Here is a 19,784-nt window from a genome sequence, read left to right on the forward strand (position 1 = left end):
GTTTTAAGTATATGATTTTTCAAGAACTCTTTTTTTTTTTTTTTTTTTTAAGTTGGTAGCCCTTCTGTTCTTTTTTCAAAGTATTGTATGGTAAAAGCAACACTTGTTGAGACTGCACCTTTCATTACATACGTTAGACCAAAAATCATTTTGAGTCTATTCTTTTTCACCAGTGTAACAATGAAGATCATAGCCCATATAAAATTATGAAAATGCTTTCTTTTCCTATCTTATTTATTTAGAATGAAAGAATAAGTGGACAAAGATGCTGCTAATGTAAAGCAAAAAGTGATTCTTTCTTAGTTTTATGGTAACACATTTTTATTTGAAAGAAATGTCCTTTTATTTAATAAAATTTGTTTACATATTTTGTACTTAGTGTTGGCAGTAACCTGGGGCTTAGAATGAAATTAAGCAGAGTTTTTAGCAGGAGACCCTTCCACTTTGTTGGAATATGCCTTAGGGCTATGTTTTCAAAAGTGTGGGATACTTAACATAATATTATAGTTATAATACAAGTAGTAGTAACAAATGTTAGCATCAACTCAGGCCAAATGTGGAGGGGAAAAATTGCTCTTTTACAATATTTGTGGTAACAGAGTCTTTGGAAAGCAATATGGCAGTGGTTTCAAATAAAAAGAAGATACCATTTGAACAAACAGTCCTACTTTGGGGGATATTTATCCCAGAGAAATAAAGGTACTTATAAGAATATATATGTTTGAGATTGTTAGTTGCAGCACTCAGTTTTTCCTAAAAAAGGGGAGAGAACAAAATAAATGCTATCAAAAGGGGAGTGGTAGAAAAATTAAGCTATGCAGATACTAAAAATAATGTATTAGACCTATTGCAGCTGATTTAGAGGGATTTCCAACGTACTATTAAGTAAGAAAAGAAAAATGTAGCCGAAACTGGTTTGGCTCAGTAGATAGAGCGTTGGCCTGCGGACTGAAAGGTCTCAGGTTCAATTCCGGTCAAGAGTGTTGTTTGTGGGGACATCCCCAGTAGGAGGTGTGCAGGAGGCAGCTGATCGATGTTTCTCTCTCATTGATGTTTCTAACTCTCTATCCCTCTCCCTTCCTTTCTGTAAAAAAATCAATAAAATATATCCGGTGAAGCTTAACAAACAGAAATTTTAAAAAATAAAATCATGATAAAAAAAAAAAGAAAAATGTAAAGAAGTGTATATAGCATAATATTAATTTTCTATAAGTCACTTCTTATATGTTATATGCATAATTACACATATGTTTGAATGATTTAATGGGCATTGAGAAAAATATGGAAAGACAGAAACTAAGTTGTTAACTTGGTTGGGGAAGAATTAGAGGGAAATAAAAGAAAGTATCAATGTGTATATCAAATTTTGAGCAAGTGAATAATTTCAAAAGTAAGAATTTATCAATTCAAAACCAGAAGTTAAAAGAGGACTTCCCAACATAAATTGGATTATATAAATGCAGTATGAGATGCACAGAAGGGGATCTATAATTTCTTAACCACACTGATTGTTTTCCCAAGTTCTTTAGATATAGGAATTAAAGATAATAACCTTTATCTTAAGTTTATAAAGTATTTGCCATTAACTATAAAGAGTTTTCATTTTTTTAAAAAGTGTTAGGCATTAAGGGCAAACTGGCACCATAGTGAGACTTTATCCTTGAATCAACTAAAATGATTGAAAAATAACTGAAAAGGTGAGAAAATTAGTGTTATTAGATGCCATGTTATGTTTTATTGTCAATACATTTTTCATTGCCTACTGCGTGGCAGGCTAGGCATTATAGAGCTAAGATAGAGGAGTTTAGTAAAGGTAGGACCTCACAGTCTAGGTAGGGGTAAGACAGACAATAACAAGCACACACACACACACACACACACACACACACACACACTACACATTGTGACAAGTCTAATAAAGAAATAAACAGAATGATGAAAAAGGCTATCATTTTTCAAGAGGGTAGTCAGTGAATGTCCCTGAGGAGGTGATACTAGAGCTAAGAATTGAAAGGTGGGTCAAGAGAATTTCAAAAAGAGGACTCATATGTACAAAAGCCTAGATATAGATAAGGGTTTTGTATGTTCAAAAAACAGAAAGGAGGTCAGTGTGTCTGAAGGAAGCATCAGTAAGTGAGGGGGGTGAATGGCTAGTAAGAGATCAGGCTGAAGGAGTCATAGAGGCCACGGAGAAGAATTTGGTTTTTTTTTTAAAAGGCATCATGGAAATCATGGAAGGTCTAGCACTTTGGAAGTACTATGGGATGATTCGATTTGTATTTAAATAGATCATGTTTAAAAAAGTAAAGTTGAAATGTAAATTCTCTTACACATTTCTGTGCTTTGTCATGAATGGCTGCTTTGAGTAGACTGGTTCTTTCAATTGAATTGCTACCTCTTGTCCATAGGGTTCTTAGAATGTCGTGAGTTGTGCCTCAGGTAACTTGTCTTCCAGGAGGCAACTGGAGCCTACATAGCCTTTGTAGTTTAACTTGGATTTGAATCCTTGTTTAATCCCTTTTTGCTATGTGACCTTAGGTGTTCACATTACTTTTGGAGCCTGTTTCATCTGTCTCTCTGAAAAGAATAATTATACCTAGCATCGTTATGTGAGGTAATGAGGTAATAATGTATAAATGGTGCCTGATACACGGAGAACTGAATAAAGTTTGGTTCTTTGTTCTCTTTCTTTACTTCTAAGATGAGATGAGGATTTTTCTTTCTTGAATATGATTTGAGTCCCTTATTTTACCCCAAGAAACTGCTGGGCCTATGAAGTGAATTAAGATATTAATTTGTGTTTATGATTGTGTATATGTAATCAGTTAGTTACTTATATTCTTGAGACCTACATCCGAAGATGTTTACAAATTCCTACATTCTGAAATACAATTGTAAGAGGTAATGGCTTCTCTTAAGTCTATAGGCTCTGAGATGGGTATAGCATAGTCTAGGACTGAGACCTGTGAGGCTGTGGCAGATAGGCAGTTTTCTCTTGAACTTGCAGTTGCCCTGTCTGGATCAGGGAAGGAATAGTAGTTTAACCATAGACTCTGAAATATCAAAACAAATCTGAAAGAGCAACTTTTATTTCACTTTTTAGGTGTAACTTAAAAAAATAAATCAGCATCTCCCGGTTCTGTCCAGCTCTTTTTTATTTTATATGGCAAGTCCTCGAATAATGTCATTGTGCTCAACTGTTTCACTATAATGTTGATGATCTGCTATAAGACCTTAAGACTTTATATCAATTAGGCCATGGTTTCTTTATACATCATTTTGCTGCCGTTCCAAGAACCTATTGATGCTAAGTGAGGACTTACTGTACTGCTGAAATTTCTGAAGCATCATTCACTGAAGCCAGTGCCATGGCCATTTTTGAATTTCTAAAACTGTGTAATTGATTATTTACTGAGTCACTGTTTTGTCTCAGGTACTAGTCTTAGTGTTTTATACAAATTATATTTAATCCTTAGAACAAATCTATAAGGTAGGTCTCATTAGTATTCCTATTTTATAGATGAGGAAACTGAAAAGGTTAAATAACTTGCTAAGGTTATACAGTAAATGGGCTATGTATTTTAAATAATTTTTTTACATAATGTTGTTAGTATATATAGAATCATCTCATTGTTCTATAGCCTTTTAAAACCGTTATTATTGAAATTTTAAACATATACACATTTAGAGAAAAATAGCATAATGAATTGCCATATACCCATTATTCAGCTTCACCATCTATCATGGCTAATCTTGCTTATCTATGTTGCAGCTACATTGGATTATTTTGAAGCAATTCCCAGACAACATAACACTGTACCCATAAATACTTCAGAATGTATTTCTAAAAGGTGATGACTGAAAAGCCAGACAAACAAACCACAATATGATGATAATCACACCTAAAAATATTCCTTAACAACATGAATTTCCATTCAGTGTTGAAATTTTCCTGATTCTTTCATCTTTTTTTCTTTTTTTTTTAAGTTGCTTTATTCCACGTCTCACTTCCCTTTTCCGCTCACTCTTGCTTCTCTGGGATTCTATCTCCCAATAATGTGTTAGCCCAGTGGTCGGCAAACCGCAGCTGGCAAGCCACTTAAGGCTTTTTGGCCCCTTGAGTGTTCTAACACCACTTCTTCAAATAGACTTGCCCAGGCCAAAAACTGACATCTGCACATGGGCCACGATGTTTCAGTCCCACTGAACATATGCGCCCAATCATGGTATTTTGTGGGAAAGCCACACTCAAGGGGCCAAAGAGCCGAATGTGGCTCGCGAGCCTCAGTTTGCCGACCACTGCCTTAGACCATAAGCCTTGCTCAGCTGTAAGTGTTCAAGGGAACTTGAGCTAAGTACCTGTCAACTACATTGATCAGGCTCTCTAGCCAACTGCTTTCTGGATAGGGATGGCAAAATGGAAGGACCTAATTGGACACTGAGGAGGAGGAAGGAGAAACTGAGGTATCCTCTCCTTTCCACTTCAGAGAGCATCTAGGTTAGTAGCCCAGTCTTCTCCCTGTGTCCCTCTGGCCCTGAGGCAGGAATGATTCTTGCTGTTACTCATCTCTGAGTTGCCTAAGTAACCCTTCTTATTTTAGTGACCAGTTTTTATATTAAATTTCTTCTACCAAGCAAACAAAAACCAAAAAATTAGGGTCTAAGTCAGGTTCATACATTGTATTTGGTTAATTTGTCTCTTAAATCTCTTAATATTTTCTGCTTCCTACAATGATAAAGGTCCTTCTTTCTCAGTGGTAAAAATCTTGTTATTTAATCGAGACTTACCAATATTAAAGCATTCTGTCTCCCTAGGAGTTGTACCTTGATTGTCCAAGGCATGATTTGCCCAGGCTTATAAATATATATGTTCCTTGTATGTTCCCATGGTTACTTCCACCAAGATATTGAAATATTTATTTTAAGAACAATGCAAATTAATTACTCAACTTAATCTGCCTCGAAAAACCTTCTAGTTCCAGTTATTGGGTTCTCTGGGGTCATTATTTTATTTCCAAGGCTTTTGGCTATTTTAAGGAGAAAATTATTTTGGCCGACCTAGTTTATTATGGTAGCTTCCATTGATTCCAGTGATTAACGAGGGTCTTGTACCTCCCTACTGTGTTAGGAATTGCATTGTTTAGTAGTTAACAGTACGACTTGCTGTAATGGATAGTAAAAATACATATATTAAAACAAAATGAAAAATAAGCCCATAGTATTTCATGGAAGCAATCTGAGTTAGAAAGGCAGACATCTGAGGATTTTTTTTTTCAAAACCAAATAAAAGATTTTGTTTGTGAAATATGCAACTGAAAGTGCTAATTAAATTTAGATAAATAAAAGTACCTTTTCCCAAAGCATGTGTACTTGATTTTGATAAATATCAGGAAAACTTTGCATCACTAAAATGTGTTTTTAAAAAATTAACTTGGCTCAATAAAGTTGTTAAAATTAATGTGGCCAAATGTGTTTAAATTATTTTTGCTCATTAAAATATTATTTATGATAGAAGGTGAATTCCACATTGTACTGTTGTAACAGGGTTTGTATGTCAGTCAGATCAGTTGTGGTCTTCGCTCATTATGCAGAGTGCTTTTATAGTGAAAGGGCATGCATGCCTTACTAAATTGGGCTCCTATTAGGAGTAAGAGCAGTAGTAGGGAAGAACAGCAAAAGGGTTAGCTTCATATGCTCAGCTCTTACCTTGGTACATGTCTTTTTCTCCCATTGTTCATGTAATTCATTTTTCTATATGGGAAGTGCTCTATTTAATATTTGAAATTACTGAGCTTTGTGACATTGTCATTTGATTTACTGAAATTGAAAGTATATTAAGATGTGAAAATGTCATTTCATCTCCGTTGGAACAAAGTCATAGAGGAACAGTTTGTTTTGACTCATATTACAGCCACATGATGGATAAGCAGAGATGAAGCTGCCTAGACTAGTCAGGACTGATCTCCTGATAAATCCAAGAATTGTGGAAAGAAACCTTGGTTTGGAGAAAAATTAAGAATTAGAACAATAACTCCTTCAGGTTTGAACAAAAGCAGAAAAATTCAGTAAAGCAAGGAGGGAAACTTTTCTATGTTTCTAAGCATTTTAGAATAATTTCATTAGGCATATATGCTTTATATTATAATAACAAGAACTTTGGTGTTCAAGATTTCCCCCCTTCCCCCCACAACAACCCAGCTGTTTCTGTTAAAGAGGCTCAGAGTATTTTGCTCAAATTTCAACTAGTGAACAGTATATGAGATTAGAACCCATTTTCTGACCCTGGTTTAGGTGTCCATAGTGCCATTGTCTCTGGGCTATTTGAGGACAGGAACAATGTTTTATTGACCTCTGCATCTAGTATCAGGCATAGTGCCTAGCATATAGTTGGTGCTTCATAATTGAATGTACAATTTCCCAAAAGATTTGATTTTAGCAGATTTTTAGTTTAAAAAGTAGTGCATCTATGTACACTACCTTGATTTTGGTATACATAAAACGAAAATCCTTGATCTTCATATACTGTATAATTTAAAAAAAGTAACCAGCTTTATAGTCACAACAGATCAGAATTTTCCTTTATAATCTCTGAAAAAATCTTTTAGACAGAAAATATCAAAGTATCTTTTTAAAAATTTACATCTTTTAAGCAGGTCATTTGTATCATTTAGACTATTTGTTTTTTTTTTGTACTTATTTATGTCGTTGAATTTTAAGTTAACCTTTTTCCCCCTTTACTCAATGGAAATTTAGGGTAATGTGTAAATTCTTTGTGAAGTTTGTTTTATAGTTAACCTGTGATGTAGGTAGCACACTCTAAAGGCCACTTAAGGTTAAATTTGATAAATGGGAAATGAGTTACTACTATTTAGTTTACTCCAGGCAAATGAGGTCTTGACATTTTGATCTGTTGGCTTGATAGGCAGAACATTTCTAGATAATATGATCTTTTCATTTACAGCTAGAGGTAGTTCAGTGTGAGTATGAAACCCTGCCATCTCTTATAGGCAATAATTTGGATTAAATGTGTAAATATTATAATCTACAAGATCCATCTTATTTCTCAAGCTTCAGAATGACTAGGCTTTTTCAAGCACATGTGAACTATGTTCAATGTAAATTTAAATATTTCTGAAAATGTCAAAGCTATATGCACTTTTACATTCAAATACTACAGTTGGGTTTGGATAAAGTTTAAGAAAATAGACGACCTGTGGTGGTTTTTGCTTTTTAGATCCTCTCAGCCACTTCTTGTCTTTGTCTTTCATGTGTCCTTGATTTCTTGCCCAAGAGAGATTTACTAGTGCTTAAGAGACATCTTTGAAATGGCAGATGATTAATTCTAAAGTTATTTGGAGTACGGATATAATTTTTGGTTAATTTAAAGTCATTTTAGCTCACCCTTTGAAATAACAGGAACAAAATGGAAATGATATTATGAAAACTAGTAAGTTGTTTGATTTATTAAATTTTTAACATTGCAAGTCTCAAATTTTGTTTTAAGTTGCTTTTTACTGTTTTAGTATAAATGCTCAACTCATTTTGAGTAGCAGAAAGAGGTCTTGATAAGGCTACTTAACGTTTTTTTATTTCTAGCCTTATTTGTTACTCTAGGGCATGTTTTTTTTTTTTTTAAATACTACTTTAAAAAAAAGTTTTTATTAATTTTAGAGTGAGAGGGAGAGAGAGAGAGAGAATATCTATGAGAGAAGAAAAACATCATGATCAGCAGCTCCTGCACACCTCCTACTGGGGGTCAGGCCTGCAATCCAGGCGCAAGCCTGCATTTTAATCAAATTAGAATGGAACTGGTGATCTCTTGGTGCATGGGTCGATACTCAACCACTAACCATACCAGCTGGATGGCCATCTTTATTTTTAAAAAATCTGTTTAGAATATTATTACCCTGTCAGTTAAAATAAGAAGCATTAAAACTAATGAAGTCGTTTAAAATAAATGGGTCATTTAAAAAAAAAAAGCATTAAAAATACGTTTGGTTTAAATATATTACCCATTTTATAGTACCTGCTTTTTTTTTTCTCTTCTTTTTTTTTTTTTTAACATAATACCTGAAATGTTTTAGCATCTTGGCTGACTGTGCATAGTAGATTCTACTGTACTTTCAGTTCTAAACTCCCGCTTCTGTCTGTTCAGGCAACAGGCTCACTGACATTGCCAAGTAATTGTCTCTAATGTAATGAGTTAATTAACTATCTCCTGCAGAAGTCAAGTAGTGCATGACTCCTTGTGGATGAGAAGACTTTTTTCCCTCTGAGCGGTACACTTTATCTTTTAGTCAAAATCAAGTTAAAATAGACTGGGAGAGTTGGGGAAAACACTAGCAAAATACCTCAGGGTAAGTGATTCTCTGGCATCATTTATAATCCCAGATACTGGCTGAGCCTGTTCCAGTACATGTCAACAAAAGCATTTGTTTTCCTTGTTGGCTGCTGTGTCCTTGGTAGCGTGTGCTAAGGCTGCTCTATTTCCTGGTAGTTTTAAAGTCAAGAATATTGTGAAATTCTGGTGATTCAGTAAGTACAGTATACTTCCAATGTATGCAAGTGTGTGTAGATGTATATGTTCTGTGTGTGTAGTGGTGATAGTCCTGGCAACCAAACTCAGGTATTACTAAAAGACATCTCTGTGCCCCCTAAAAGGACAATTGGATGCCAAATTTTGTAAATACTAACACAAATATTTTCATATATCCTCTCTTTTGAAAATTTATATCTGCTAATTAAAGAAAGAAAGCAACACTCACTTGGGAGAGAGAGAACAAAGAGAGAACAAAGATGACCATAACCCATTTATTGTATTTTCTTATTTTGAATTTAGTTCTTCCTTTTTAAAATTTTTTTCATGGAGTCATGCCCAGGATTCGTTGTTAAAGGATTCGAGCATTTAAAAAAATATATATTTTATTGATTTTTTTACAGAGAGGAAAAGAGAGAGTTAGAAACATTGATGAAAGAGAAACATCAATCAGCTGCCTCCTGCACACCCCCTCACTGGGGATGTACCTGCAACCAAGGCACATGCCCTTGACCGGAACCGAACCTGGGACCCTTCAGTCCACAGGCCGATGCTCTATTCACTGAGCCAAACCGGTTTCGGCAAATGTGAGCATTTTTATAGCCCTTTATACATGATGTATAAGTATATTTGTGTGTATGTACATATATTGCTAAATCACTTTTTAAAAGGACTGAGCTTGAAAAAAGATGTACAGAACAGTATAAATAGTTATTATTTGTGTAAAAAGAGAACTGGATAAGAATATTCATATACACATATTTACATGTGTATATGTACTAATGTATATATTGTATAATATATATAAAACATGGATATATAATATATACATATATGTCAAGTATATGTAATTTATTCGCTCATGTGTAAAAGAGAACTGCAAGGATATATAAGAAATTGATTGCCTCTGGAGTGGGGAATTGAGTGACTAGGGACAGAGATGGGAGGAAGACTTTTCACCATATAATATCCTTTTATACCATTTTAATTTTGAGTGATATGAATGTAACACTATTAAAATCATATCCATTAGCAATGGGTGAATGTAGTCATTCACCCATTGCTAATGAAATGTTTTAGCATCTTGGCTGACTGTGCATAGTAGCTTCTACTTTCAGTAGAATTCCCCCCCCTCTCCTTGTTTTACTAATTTGTACTTCCCACTGCCTTGGTTAAGCCTCAGCTTCTTTCACCTGGATCTTTGTGGTAGTCTCCTTGCCCTTAGTCAGTTTATTTATTTTCCAATCTACTATCTTTCACATTGCTACATGGGAGAGCAAAGATCAGAATACCTCTCCTCCCTTAAATTTTTTAGTGCTATTTCCATGGCCCACAGAATAAAACTCAGTTATTCAGTTTAGTATTCAGTCTTCCACCATCTGGACTCAAACTGTCTTTTCATTTTCATCTTCTACATATCTTTATATGTATACCTCCTCTTTGTTACCATTTCTCTCTTCAGATAACTTCTCCCCAAAGGAGAAAATAATTATTTCTATATTTGTTCACATTGGTTTTTATATTTTAGTCTAAAATATCCTTTCTGTCCATTTGCAGTTGAAATTAAATTTTATTTTTAAGGCCTGTTCTGAACAGGCCTTCTCTTTCGTCCTCCTAACCCCATCCTATCAGTCCTTAGAATGAACCACTCCTTTTTGATTCCCATAGTTCATTTTTCATATTGTGGTTTGGCGCTCATATTCTTAATGGTTGACTTGTCAGTCTCTCTAAATTCTACTTTTAGACTTCCTTGTGTTGCTCCCTCTTTCCACTGCAGTAGTCTCCCTGACATTGTGCCTTTCCCCACTCCTGCTGGTTCTAAATGCTTGTAGTTTTGTGATCTTGGTAAACATATCAGATTATGTCATACCTTAAAGTAGGGGTGTCGAACTCAATCAGAGAAGGGGCCAAAATCTAAAATCCAGCCTAAATCGCGGGCCGAATGGTTTACTGAACAGTCATAAACTGTCATTGTGATGGAAACGCAGCGGAGTGCAGTGATGACAGCGCGGTGCGGGCCACATTGCAAGACCTGGCGGGATGGATTTGGCCCGCGGGCCTTGTGTTTGACACATGTGCCTTAAAGAAGGAGAGGAGGAAGCAATTGATAGGAATTGGTAGAATCCATTCACTATTAGTAGCAATATTATGTAGTTTATTTTTTAATTCTATGTTTGCATACCTATTGTTTTAAAACATCAAAAATTGTTTAGTCTTCATTTTATAGTTGTGTGATGTACCTAGGAGGACTGGAGAATGGAGTTGTTGAAGATTCACAGTGAGTTAGTAGTAGGGCCAGGATTTAAACCTAGGACCTTTTTAGGAATGACTTTTAATAGCATGTAGAGAGAACATGATTTTATTTTGGGGTGATATTTGCTAGGTGCTATTGTTAGCACTAGCTAATAAAAATATGTCCACTTTGGGTTACTTCTTAGGTAGGTTGATACAGAATTTGCTGTGATTGCCTCTGTGGTGTGGTTCAGAATACAGCAAAGGGAACATTTTTTATTTAATGCTGTCCTTGTTGAAAGTTAGATCACAAATAAGGATATTTGAAATGCTTAACCAAAAGTTATTTGCTCTGGTCCTTTTCATCCCTGTCTTTTTTGTCAGAAGCAACCACCTGTAATTCTTTTAGCTATTTATTTTGGTATTTTCCTTTATATTTCTACTAGAGGCCCAGTGCATGAAATTCATGCACAGGTAGGGTTCCTAGGCCTGGCCAGTAATCAGGGCCTATCTGTGGGGCGACTGGCGGGGAAATTGCCCTCCCCGTCCCCCGCTGGCACCTACCTTGGCTGGCCTGGGGCCTGCAGGCTAGGGGCAGCTCCTGTGTTGAGCATCTGCCCCCTGATGGTCAGTGCACATTATAGCGACTGGTCCTGCCACTGGTTGTTCTACTGGTCATTCCGCCATTTGCATATTAGGCTTTTATTATATAGGATACTTCTATTCCTAGTCATTATTACAGTAGTTGAGGAATTCCTTATACTACATTCTCCCACATTCTTTTTTCTCCATTCCTCATTGCATATTTGTAATCATAATTTTATTTTTATTAATCCTTACCCTAGGGTGATTTTACATTTAGTCTTAGAGAGAGTGGAAAGGAGTGGGAGAGATGGAGAGAGAGACACATTCATTGGTTACCTTCCCCATGTACATCCTGACTGGAGTCAGGAATTGAGCCTGCAACTGGGATACATGCCCTTGACTAGAATTGAACCCGAGAACCTTCATTCTGCAGGCTGACGCTCTGTCCACTGAATCAACTGGCTAGGGCTGTAATCATCATTAAGTTAATATTTGGTATCTACATTATTACTATTAATGTTTTAGTTAAGTCATGTTTTATGACATTTCCTATTTTTGTAAAACAAAAATACTTTTCATTATTTACTTTTTCAGAAAATAAAAAATTACCTAACTTTAAATTTATTTAATAATCTTTTTAAAAAAACACATTTTTATTGATTTCAGAGAGAGGAAGGAAGAGGGAGAGAGAGATAGAAACACCAATGATGAGAGACTCTTTGATCGGCTGCCTCCTGCACACTCCCACTGGGAATCGAACCCGCAACCCAGCATGTGCCCTTGACACGAATAGAACCCGGGACCCTTCAGTCCACAGACTGATGCTCTATCCACTGAGCCTAACTGGCTAGGGCTTACTTAGTAATCTTTGTACCTATTGCCTTTGTACCTACTCATTATTTTAATAAATATCCACTCAGTGCCTACTACATGCCAAGCATTAGTTTTGGTGCTTGGGATACATCTGTGAACAAACTAGACAAATATATTTTTTCTTTGTGACACATTCTAATTGGGAGTTAGACAATAAACATAATAAAAAAATAAAATATATAGTATGTTAGAAGGTGATAGGTACAAGTGGAAAATAGAGCAACATTTGGGGAAGTGGAAATATAGATACAGGCATGGGTTGTAAGACTAAATAGGGTGATAACCGTGGGTGTCATTGAGAAGGTGACATTTGAGCAGGTTTAAATTTCTCCCAATGTTATTTTCGAGATAGCCAAATAAATGCCCTGGATAAGCTGACATTTCATTTTCCCTAGTGGCTTCCTTCTTGGACCCCTCTGCCTGCCCCAGCCAGGATTAGGTACTCTTGAGCCTGCAGCACAGTTCTGGGATTTCCCTTGGCCATTTTCCTGAGTTGGATTATCTGTTTCCTAATTCCCACACCTCCCTCTTATTTGGTTCATGTTCTATTTTTGATGGAGCAAATTATCCTATAGCTTTCTGAGAAAGGATACATGAAGGAAGAAAAAACGTTGAGAATGTGGCTATCTCAAAGTGCTTTCAACCTACCTTTACAATTGATTGAAAGTTTGGCTAAGTTTAGAATTCTAGGTTGGAAATTATTTCTCTTAGAATTTTAAGGACCTTACTATATTGTCTTCAAGCTTTCAGTGTTTCTGTTGAGAGGAAAATAATGTCTGTGATTCATAATTCTTTATATGTGACCTGTTCTTTTTTCCTCTATAAACATTTAGGATTTTCTCTTTATTTTGATGTTCTGTAATTTTATGATGGTGGGCCAAGTCATGGTGTTTTGTTGGTTTTTTAAAATTTATTATGTGTTTCTTTGATTCTGGGAAACTTTCTAATATTACTACTTTGATAGTTGAGTGAAGTAGCTAAATTGATAGCTGCAACTTCATTTTTCTAGATCAGTGATTTTCAATTGATGTGCCACAAGAATTTTTAAAACATGCAGTACTTGCCCTCGCCAGTTTGGCTGGGTGGTTGGAGTATTGGCCCTCAGACTGAAAGATCTTGTATTGATTTCAGTCAAGGTCACCTACCTGGGCTACAGGCTTGATCTCAACCCTTGGTTGGGGAGCATGCAAGAGGCAACCAATCAGTGTGTCTCTCTTGCATCAATGTTTCTCTCTCTCCATCTCTCCTTCCCCCCCTTCCACTTTCTCTAAAACTCAGTGGGAAAAAAATATCCTGAGATGAGAATTAACTGAAAATAGACAAACAGAACCATGCAATCCCTGACTATTTACTCAAAAGCATTGACCTCTTTCTCCTTAGATTGTCAAATTAAAAAAAAAAAAAAAAATGACAACAGCCCACACAACAATAGCCAATCAGTGTGAATGAATCAAAATTATACCTATTTTATTTTGTCAGATTGGCAAAAAGTATATTTTTTTGGCATGCAGCAGAATTTTAGTAATTAGTTTATGTGTACCATGAGATGTAAAAGGTTATAATCAATGACAGAGTATATATCAATACTTTACCAATGTTCTTAAGTCATGCTCTTGGTATTTGTTTTTTCACTATCTAGAGAAAAAGTCTGCATTATCTATATTTTGATTTTGATATTTGTCTTTAATTTACATTTTCATAAGATATTTGTTTGCTATAAAAGGATATTGAATAATTTTAATATTTAAATATACATTATTTACTTTTTAGTATGCCAGTACTGAAGTCGATGGAGAACATTACATGACCCCGGAGGACTTTGTCCAGCGCTATCTTGGACTGTATAATGATCCAGATAGCAATCCGAAGATTGTTCAGCTCTTGGCAGGAGTAGCTGATCAAACCAAGGATGGGTAAGACCTTTATGCATTTTTTAAAATGTTTTTAAACATTTTTAGAGGTAGAGGAAAGTAGAAGGATAGAGAGATTAAAAACATCAATGAGAGAAAAACATCTATCAGCTGCCTTCAGGTCCTCTACCTGGGGATCGAGCCTGCAAGTGGGGCATGTGCCTTGATGGGGTTCTGACCTCTTGGTTCATAGGTCAACGTTCAACCATTGAGCCACACTGAATGAGCCACATGGGCTCTATGCATTTTTTGAAGGCTAATGCCCTGCAGTGTCTGATTAAAAAATGGAAAACCATAAGTTTACCTATGACAATTGGGAATTTTAATATCAATAAATCATATTTTTTTCTGAGGTGATCATAAAAACTTTGTTATTTACTACCATTATCAAGGCTACTGGTATTTCTTTTTATTTTGAAAAACTTACATGTGAAAAGTCATATTTTATATATAATCTGAGCAGAATGGTTTTCAGATAACTATATTCCATTAATTAATTAATTAATTCATTCATGCAATAAATATTGAATACCTACTATCTACTATGCGTTAGGCACTGTATTACGAGCTAGAATTACATCAGTGAATAAACCATACAAAAATGAACCAAGTCAAAAGTAAATTGGAATGTGTTAGGACAAGTGTAGGCAAACTCATTAGTCAACAGAGCCAAATATCAACAGTACAATGATTGAAATTTCTTTTGAGAACCAAATTTAAAAAAATATATATATTTTATTGATTTTTTTACAGAGAGGAAGGGGGAGGGATAAAGAGTTAGAAACATTGATGAGAGAGAAACATCAATTCAGCTGCCTCTTGCACACTCTCTACTGGGGATGTGCCCTCAACCGAGATACATGCCCTTGACCGGAATCGAACCTGGGACCCTTCAGTTCTCAGGCCAAAGCTCTATCCACTGAGCCAAACCAGTTAGGGTAAGAGAGCCAAATTTTTTAAACTTAAACTTCTTCTAACATCACTTCTTCAAAATAGACTCGCACAGGCTGTGGTATTTTGTGGAAGAGCTACACTCAAGGGGCCAAAGAGCCGCATGTGGCTCACAAGCCACAGCTTGCTGACCACAGTGTTAGGAGATTATATGTGCTATAAAGAAAAATCAGGAAAGAATTTAGAGAGTGTTATTTATTCATTTCTCTGTCTACTCATTTATTTGATAAACATTTATTGAACAAACACCATTTTTTCAGGCTCTGTTGGGCCTTAGAAGTATGAACATAAAATAGGATTTCTGGTCTTAAGATTTCATGGCTTAGTGAGATAAAGAACGGGTAAACAACATAGAAAAGAAATACTTTGGGAATAAGATGCTACAGTAAAAGTATGTAAAAGATACAAAGGACACTTAAGAAAGCATAATTAAGTCTGTTTTGGATGGTCACGACAGTATCACAGAAGAGGTGAAATCTGGCAAGATGAAAGGATCTTGCTGGTTGTTGGACAAGTAGGAAGGGGAATTCCATGAAAGGGGGAGCAGTAGTGACTTGAAGCACCAAGGGGCATTTGTGTGTGTGTGTGTGTGTGTGTGTGTGTGTGTGTGTGTGTTTTGGGGAGTGAAAGTGGGGAGATTGTGCTACAAGTACTTTGGTGTGGTTGTGGTACTGCTTTGCCACTGGCAGAGTTGTGGTTGGCTTTGTGTGCTAGGCTTTGACTGTATGCTGTCAACGAGAGGCTCATGACTCTCAGTCGTGGATATATTTTTAGCCTGACAGTATATTGTGCAGTCACAGAAATCACAAGGTGCATCTTACTTAACGTCTCAGTTTATTCATTTCAAGGGGGGGAAAACACTGCTTTTATATTAAAATCATATATGATTGTAAAATGGAGCAAGTGGAATATTTGTATGAATTATAAATAAAATTTGCCTTGTTTTGTGAGTTCCAAGTTACATCTCCAGACCTCCAAGGCCCGAGGTGTTTTTTTCTTCCCTGTTGCGGTGCTTGTGTAAAAAACTAACAAAAACCCAACAAAACAAGAACTGGGCAATATAGACTCTTTAAACATTATTTCCATTACCATCCTATATTATAAAAGGCTAATATGCAAATTGTTCTCTTGAACAGGAGTTCGACTGGGAGTTGGACCAGGTGGTGGGTGGGCCGGTCAACCTCCTGCATCCCCTTACCCCTGCTGGCCTGGCCTGATCAGCCCCAATTGGGGTGTGCCGGCTGGACCTCACCTGTGCATGAATTCATGTGGGCCTCTAGTAAATGATTCAATTTTAGAAAAATTGTAGGTTGGAGTAGGACAAGATTTGAATGCAGTGATATCTATCTAGGAGACTATTGTATTTGTTTAAGTAGAAATGTTGGTGTCCTGGGAATGTGTCAGTATGTATCTACTTACTCTGCCACCATTTTGGAATCTCCCATAAATCTTTTTTTTAACTAAAATTTTTGGGATGACATTGGTTAATAACACCACAGGTTTCAAGCATATAACTCAGTAACACATCATCTGCAAACCACATTGTATGCTCACTACCTAAAGTCAAGTTTCTTTCCACCATCACTTAACCCCTCATTTGCACTCTCCTATCTCCCTCACACTCCTTACCCCCTGGCAATCACCATACTGATGCCTGAGTCTTTTTTTTAATCTCTTCACTTTTTTTTTTTAAAAAAAAATATATTTTATTGATTTTGTACAGAGAGGGATAGAGAGTTAGGAACAACGATGAGAGAGTCATCGATCAGCTGCCTCTTGCACACCCCCTACTGGGGATGTGCCCGCAATCAAGGTACATGCCCTTGACCGGAATCGAACCTGGGACCTTTCAGTCCCCAAGCCGACGCTCTGTCCATTGAGCCAAACCGGTTTTGGCTAATCTCTTCACTTTTTTATCCAGTCCCCAAACCCCCTCCCCTCTGACAGCTGTCAGTCTGTTTTTTGTATAAATGAGCCTGTTTTTATTTTGTTTGTTGAATTCCCCATGGAGGGGATAGTTTGCATATTAGCCTTTTATTATATAGGATAGATTGTTGATGCTTTTGTGTTTCTTAATTGACTTTTCTTTCTTCAAATAAATCACTCTATATAACACAGGTAACTCTGAGTATTGAATGTTGGCTGAGCATTTCTTCAATACTTTCTTGTAATGGTCTATTATTTTACCTTTCTGTTTCTCAACTGTAACTTTAAATTTGGGGACTGGCTCTAGCGAGGTGTACACTGAATTAAAGGTGTACACTGAATCATCTTTTGTTGAGAATCCCACTGGGCCTACTGAGTTGCTAAATGTTTTAGAGCAGATGGTTTGACTTCTTTAGACTTTCTAAGAGTCCCTCTAGCTCTAAAGTTGCATGAATATATGATTTGCCTTTATGAATATACTGGTAGACAAAATGTAGGGGTTTAATACAGTTCATAGATTTTGTATTTTAAACAAAGTTAGAAACCTGACCAACTAGTCTCAAATCTGCATGGCAGGGCGTAGATAACTGCTGAGCCCTGGTCTCTCAGAAAGAGGCAGTTTTTGCTTGATTTCAGGGGCTGGTGCTATTTGACACCAGTAACCTATTGCCCAAGCTTGCAATTTATCAAGAGAAACCAGAAAAGTGGATATTTATATGAAATCTTACGATTTCCAAATGTTGGCAACTAATGCAACTAAAAAAATAATACTTTGCATGCCAAAGAAAATATATGTATGAGCCAAGTTCACTCTGCCAGCTGACTGTTTATGACCATTAAGGAAAAGTTCTTGGCCCTCTTTTCATAAATATAGTAAGTTCTACTACTGACCATGAAATGTGTTTTAAAGCTGCATAGTTTGCATTTCATGGTAATTGTATTTTTAGTATTTAATTCCTAAGACTTATTTTAGAAAAACCAAGATGACACATATATTTTTAAATTGATAATCAGCCTAGTTACTTTTTTAAAAAACTTTAAAAAATATATATATATTATTGATTTTTTTACATAGAGGAAGGGAGAGGGATACAGAGTTAGAAACATCAATGAGAGGGAAACATCAATCAGCTGCCTCCTGCATACTCCCTACCAAGGTACATGCCCTTGACTGGAATCGAACCCGGACCCTTCAGTCTGCAGGCCAATGCTCTAAGCCAAACTGGTCAGGGCATCCTAGTTATTTTTTATTTTCATTTTAAAAATGACTCTTACAATCAGAAGATATAATTCTAATTCTTCATTATAAAAATTGCAAACACTTCAGAAAAATATAAAGTAAAAAATGAAGGTCTTCTCTAACTCCTTCCCAATATCACTACTGGTTTTGTGTTACACATTCTTGTACTGTCCAACCATATCATACCATACCATTGCTCTTTACTTTTGTTCAGAGCTTAAAACCACATATTACTCATTGCTTTCAGGAGTGGGTGGATGCTCGTGTTACCTGATATGTTATAACTTTGTTTTTGTTACCCTAAAATTTGTGTAATGATAACCACACTTTTGAGTTTTATTATATGTTTTACTAGTACACCAATGCATAAGGCGTTTTATGACATGTGGCCTGATAAAACAGTTTTGATTATTAGGTCATTCCTCCCAGGACTTATTAGGCACTCAAGCTCCTAATGTCACCAAGGATGCTTTAGCATGATAGTGAGGGCATAATTCCTGAATAACATCACCACAAAGCATTTCCCTCAATAAAGGGCAAAGGCATGTATAAATAATTGCTTTGGATATAATATAATTTATGTAATTTAAACATATTTCAATGTGTTTTAAGAAATACAAAATGTAACGTTGAATGTAAAATGTGTTTTAGATGAATGGCGGCATACATTGGATTGTAAAATGTAGGCATGTTCTTAATTAGGAAAATGGGAAGCATGTTTCTCTAAAAGGTCATGTTCACTCTGTAGTTCCCTCCAGTCTGCACTTTTGCTGATTGTGTTCCCGTGATAATGTTCACATGATCTTTTGTCCTTTGTATTTTTCATAAATTGTTGATTACACCTAGAATAGTGATTCTTAACATGGGGGCTGCTATTGGCACTAGTGGGTAGAGGCCAGGTATGCTGCCAAACCAGATACAGTGCACAGGAGGCCTCCACAACAAGCATTATCCAGCCTAGACTGGTACTGTTGAGTGCCAAGGTTGAGGAACTCTGATCTATAGACTTGTTCAGATTCAAGTTTAATTAATTTTGGTCTAGTTCTCTCTCTTTTTGTGATGTTAGTGGCTAATGATTATTGCCCAGGTCCATTAATTTGTTAGAGTTTTTTAAAAGGCTGATTATTTTAATTTTTTTTTTTAATCAATCTTTATTGTTCATATTATTACAAAGGTTCCTCATTTCTTCCCCCCTCCACCAGGTTTCCACCCCACCCACCGCCCCCTCCCCATCCCCCATTGTCCTCATCCATAGGTGCACGGTTTATGTTCAGTCTCTTCCTCCCTCCCTTTCCCCGATAGTAAATCCCTTTTCAGATAGTAAATCAGTTACTTAGCATTTTCTCATATTAATAATACCTCCACATGCCCAATGATACACTTCACACAAAAGACATTTCCAAATAGGTCAACCAGCCTCATCCAGGCCCCACCCAAGGCACTCACAGATCAACACCCCAGCGCTATACTAACTCAACACATCCAGATCTAAGCCTTCATCACTTGATTCAGCAGACCCTCAAGTTCCCGC

The 19,784-nt window shown here is 36.1% G+C and overlaps 1 protein-coding gene across 2 annotated transcripts in view; it reads left to right on the forward strand.

Moving 5' to 3' along the window:
* SLC25A12 (solute carrier family 25 member 12) overlaps nt 1-19,784 on the forward strand; it is a 149,638-nt gene that overhangs the window by 74,361 nt on the left and 55,493 nt on the right. For both annotated transcript variants that reach the window (XM_036421891.2, XM_036421892.2), the window contains exon 3: nt 13,997-14,139. In XM_036421891.2, coding sequence (XP_036277784.1) covers nt 13,997-14,139 — 143 coding nt within the window. The remainder of the gene's footprint in view (nt 1-13,996; nt 14,140-19,784) is intronic.

Source organism: Pipistrellus kuhlii, unplaced genomic scaffold (genome assembly GCF_014108245.1).
Source record: "Pipistrellus kuhlii isolate mPipKuh1 unplaced genomic scaffold, mPipKuh1.p scaffold_m20_p_7, whole genome shotgun sequence".
NCBI classification, from domain to species: domain Eukaryota; kingdom Metazoa; phylum Chordata; class Mammalia; order Chiroptera; family Vespertilionidae; genus Pipistrellus; species Pipistrellus kuhlii.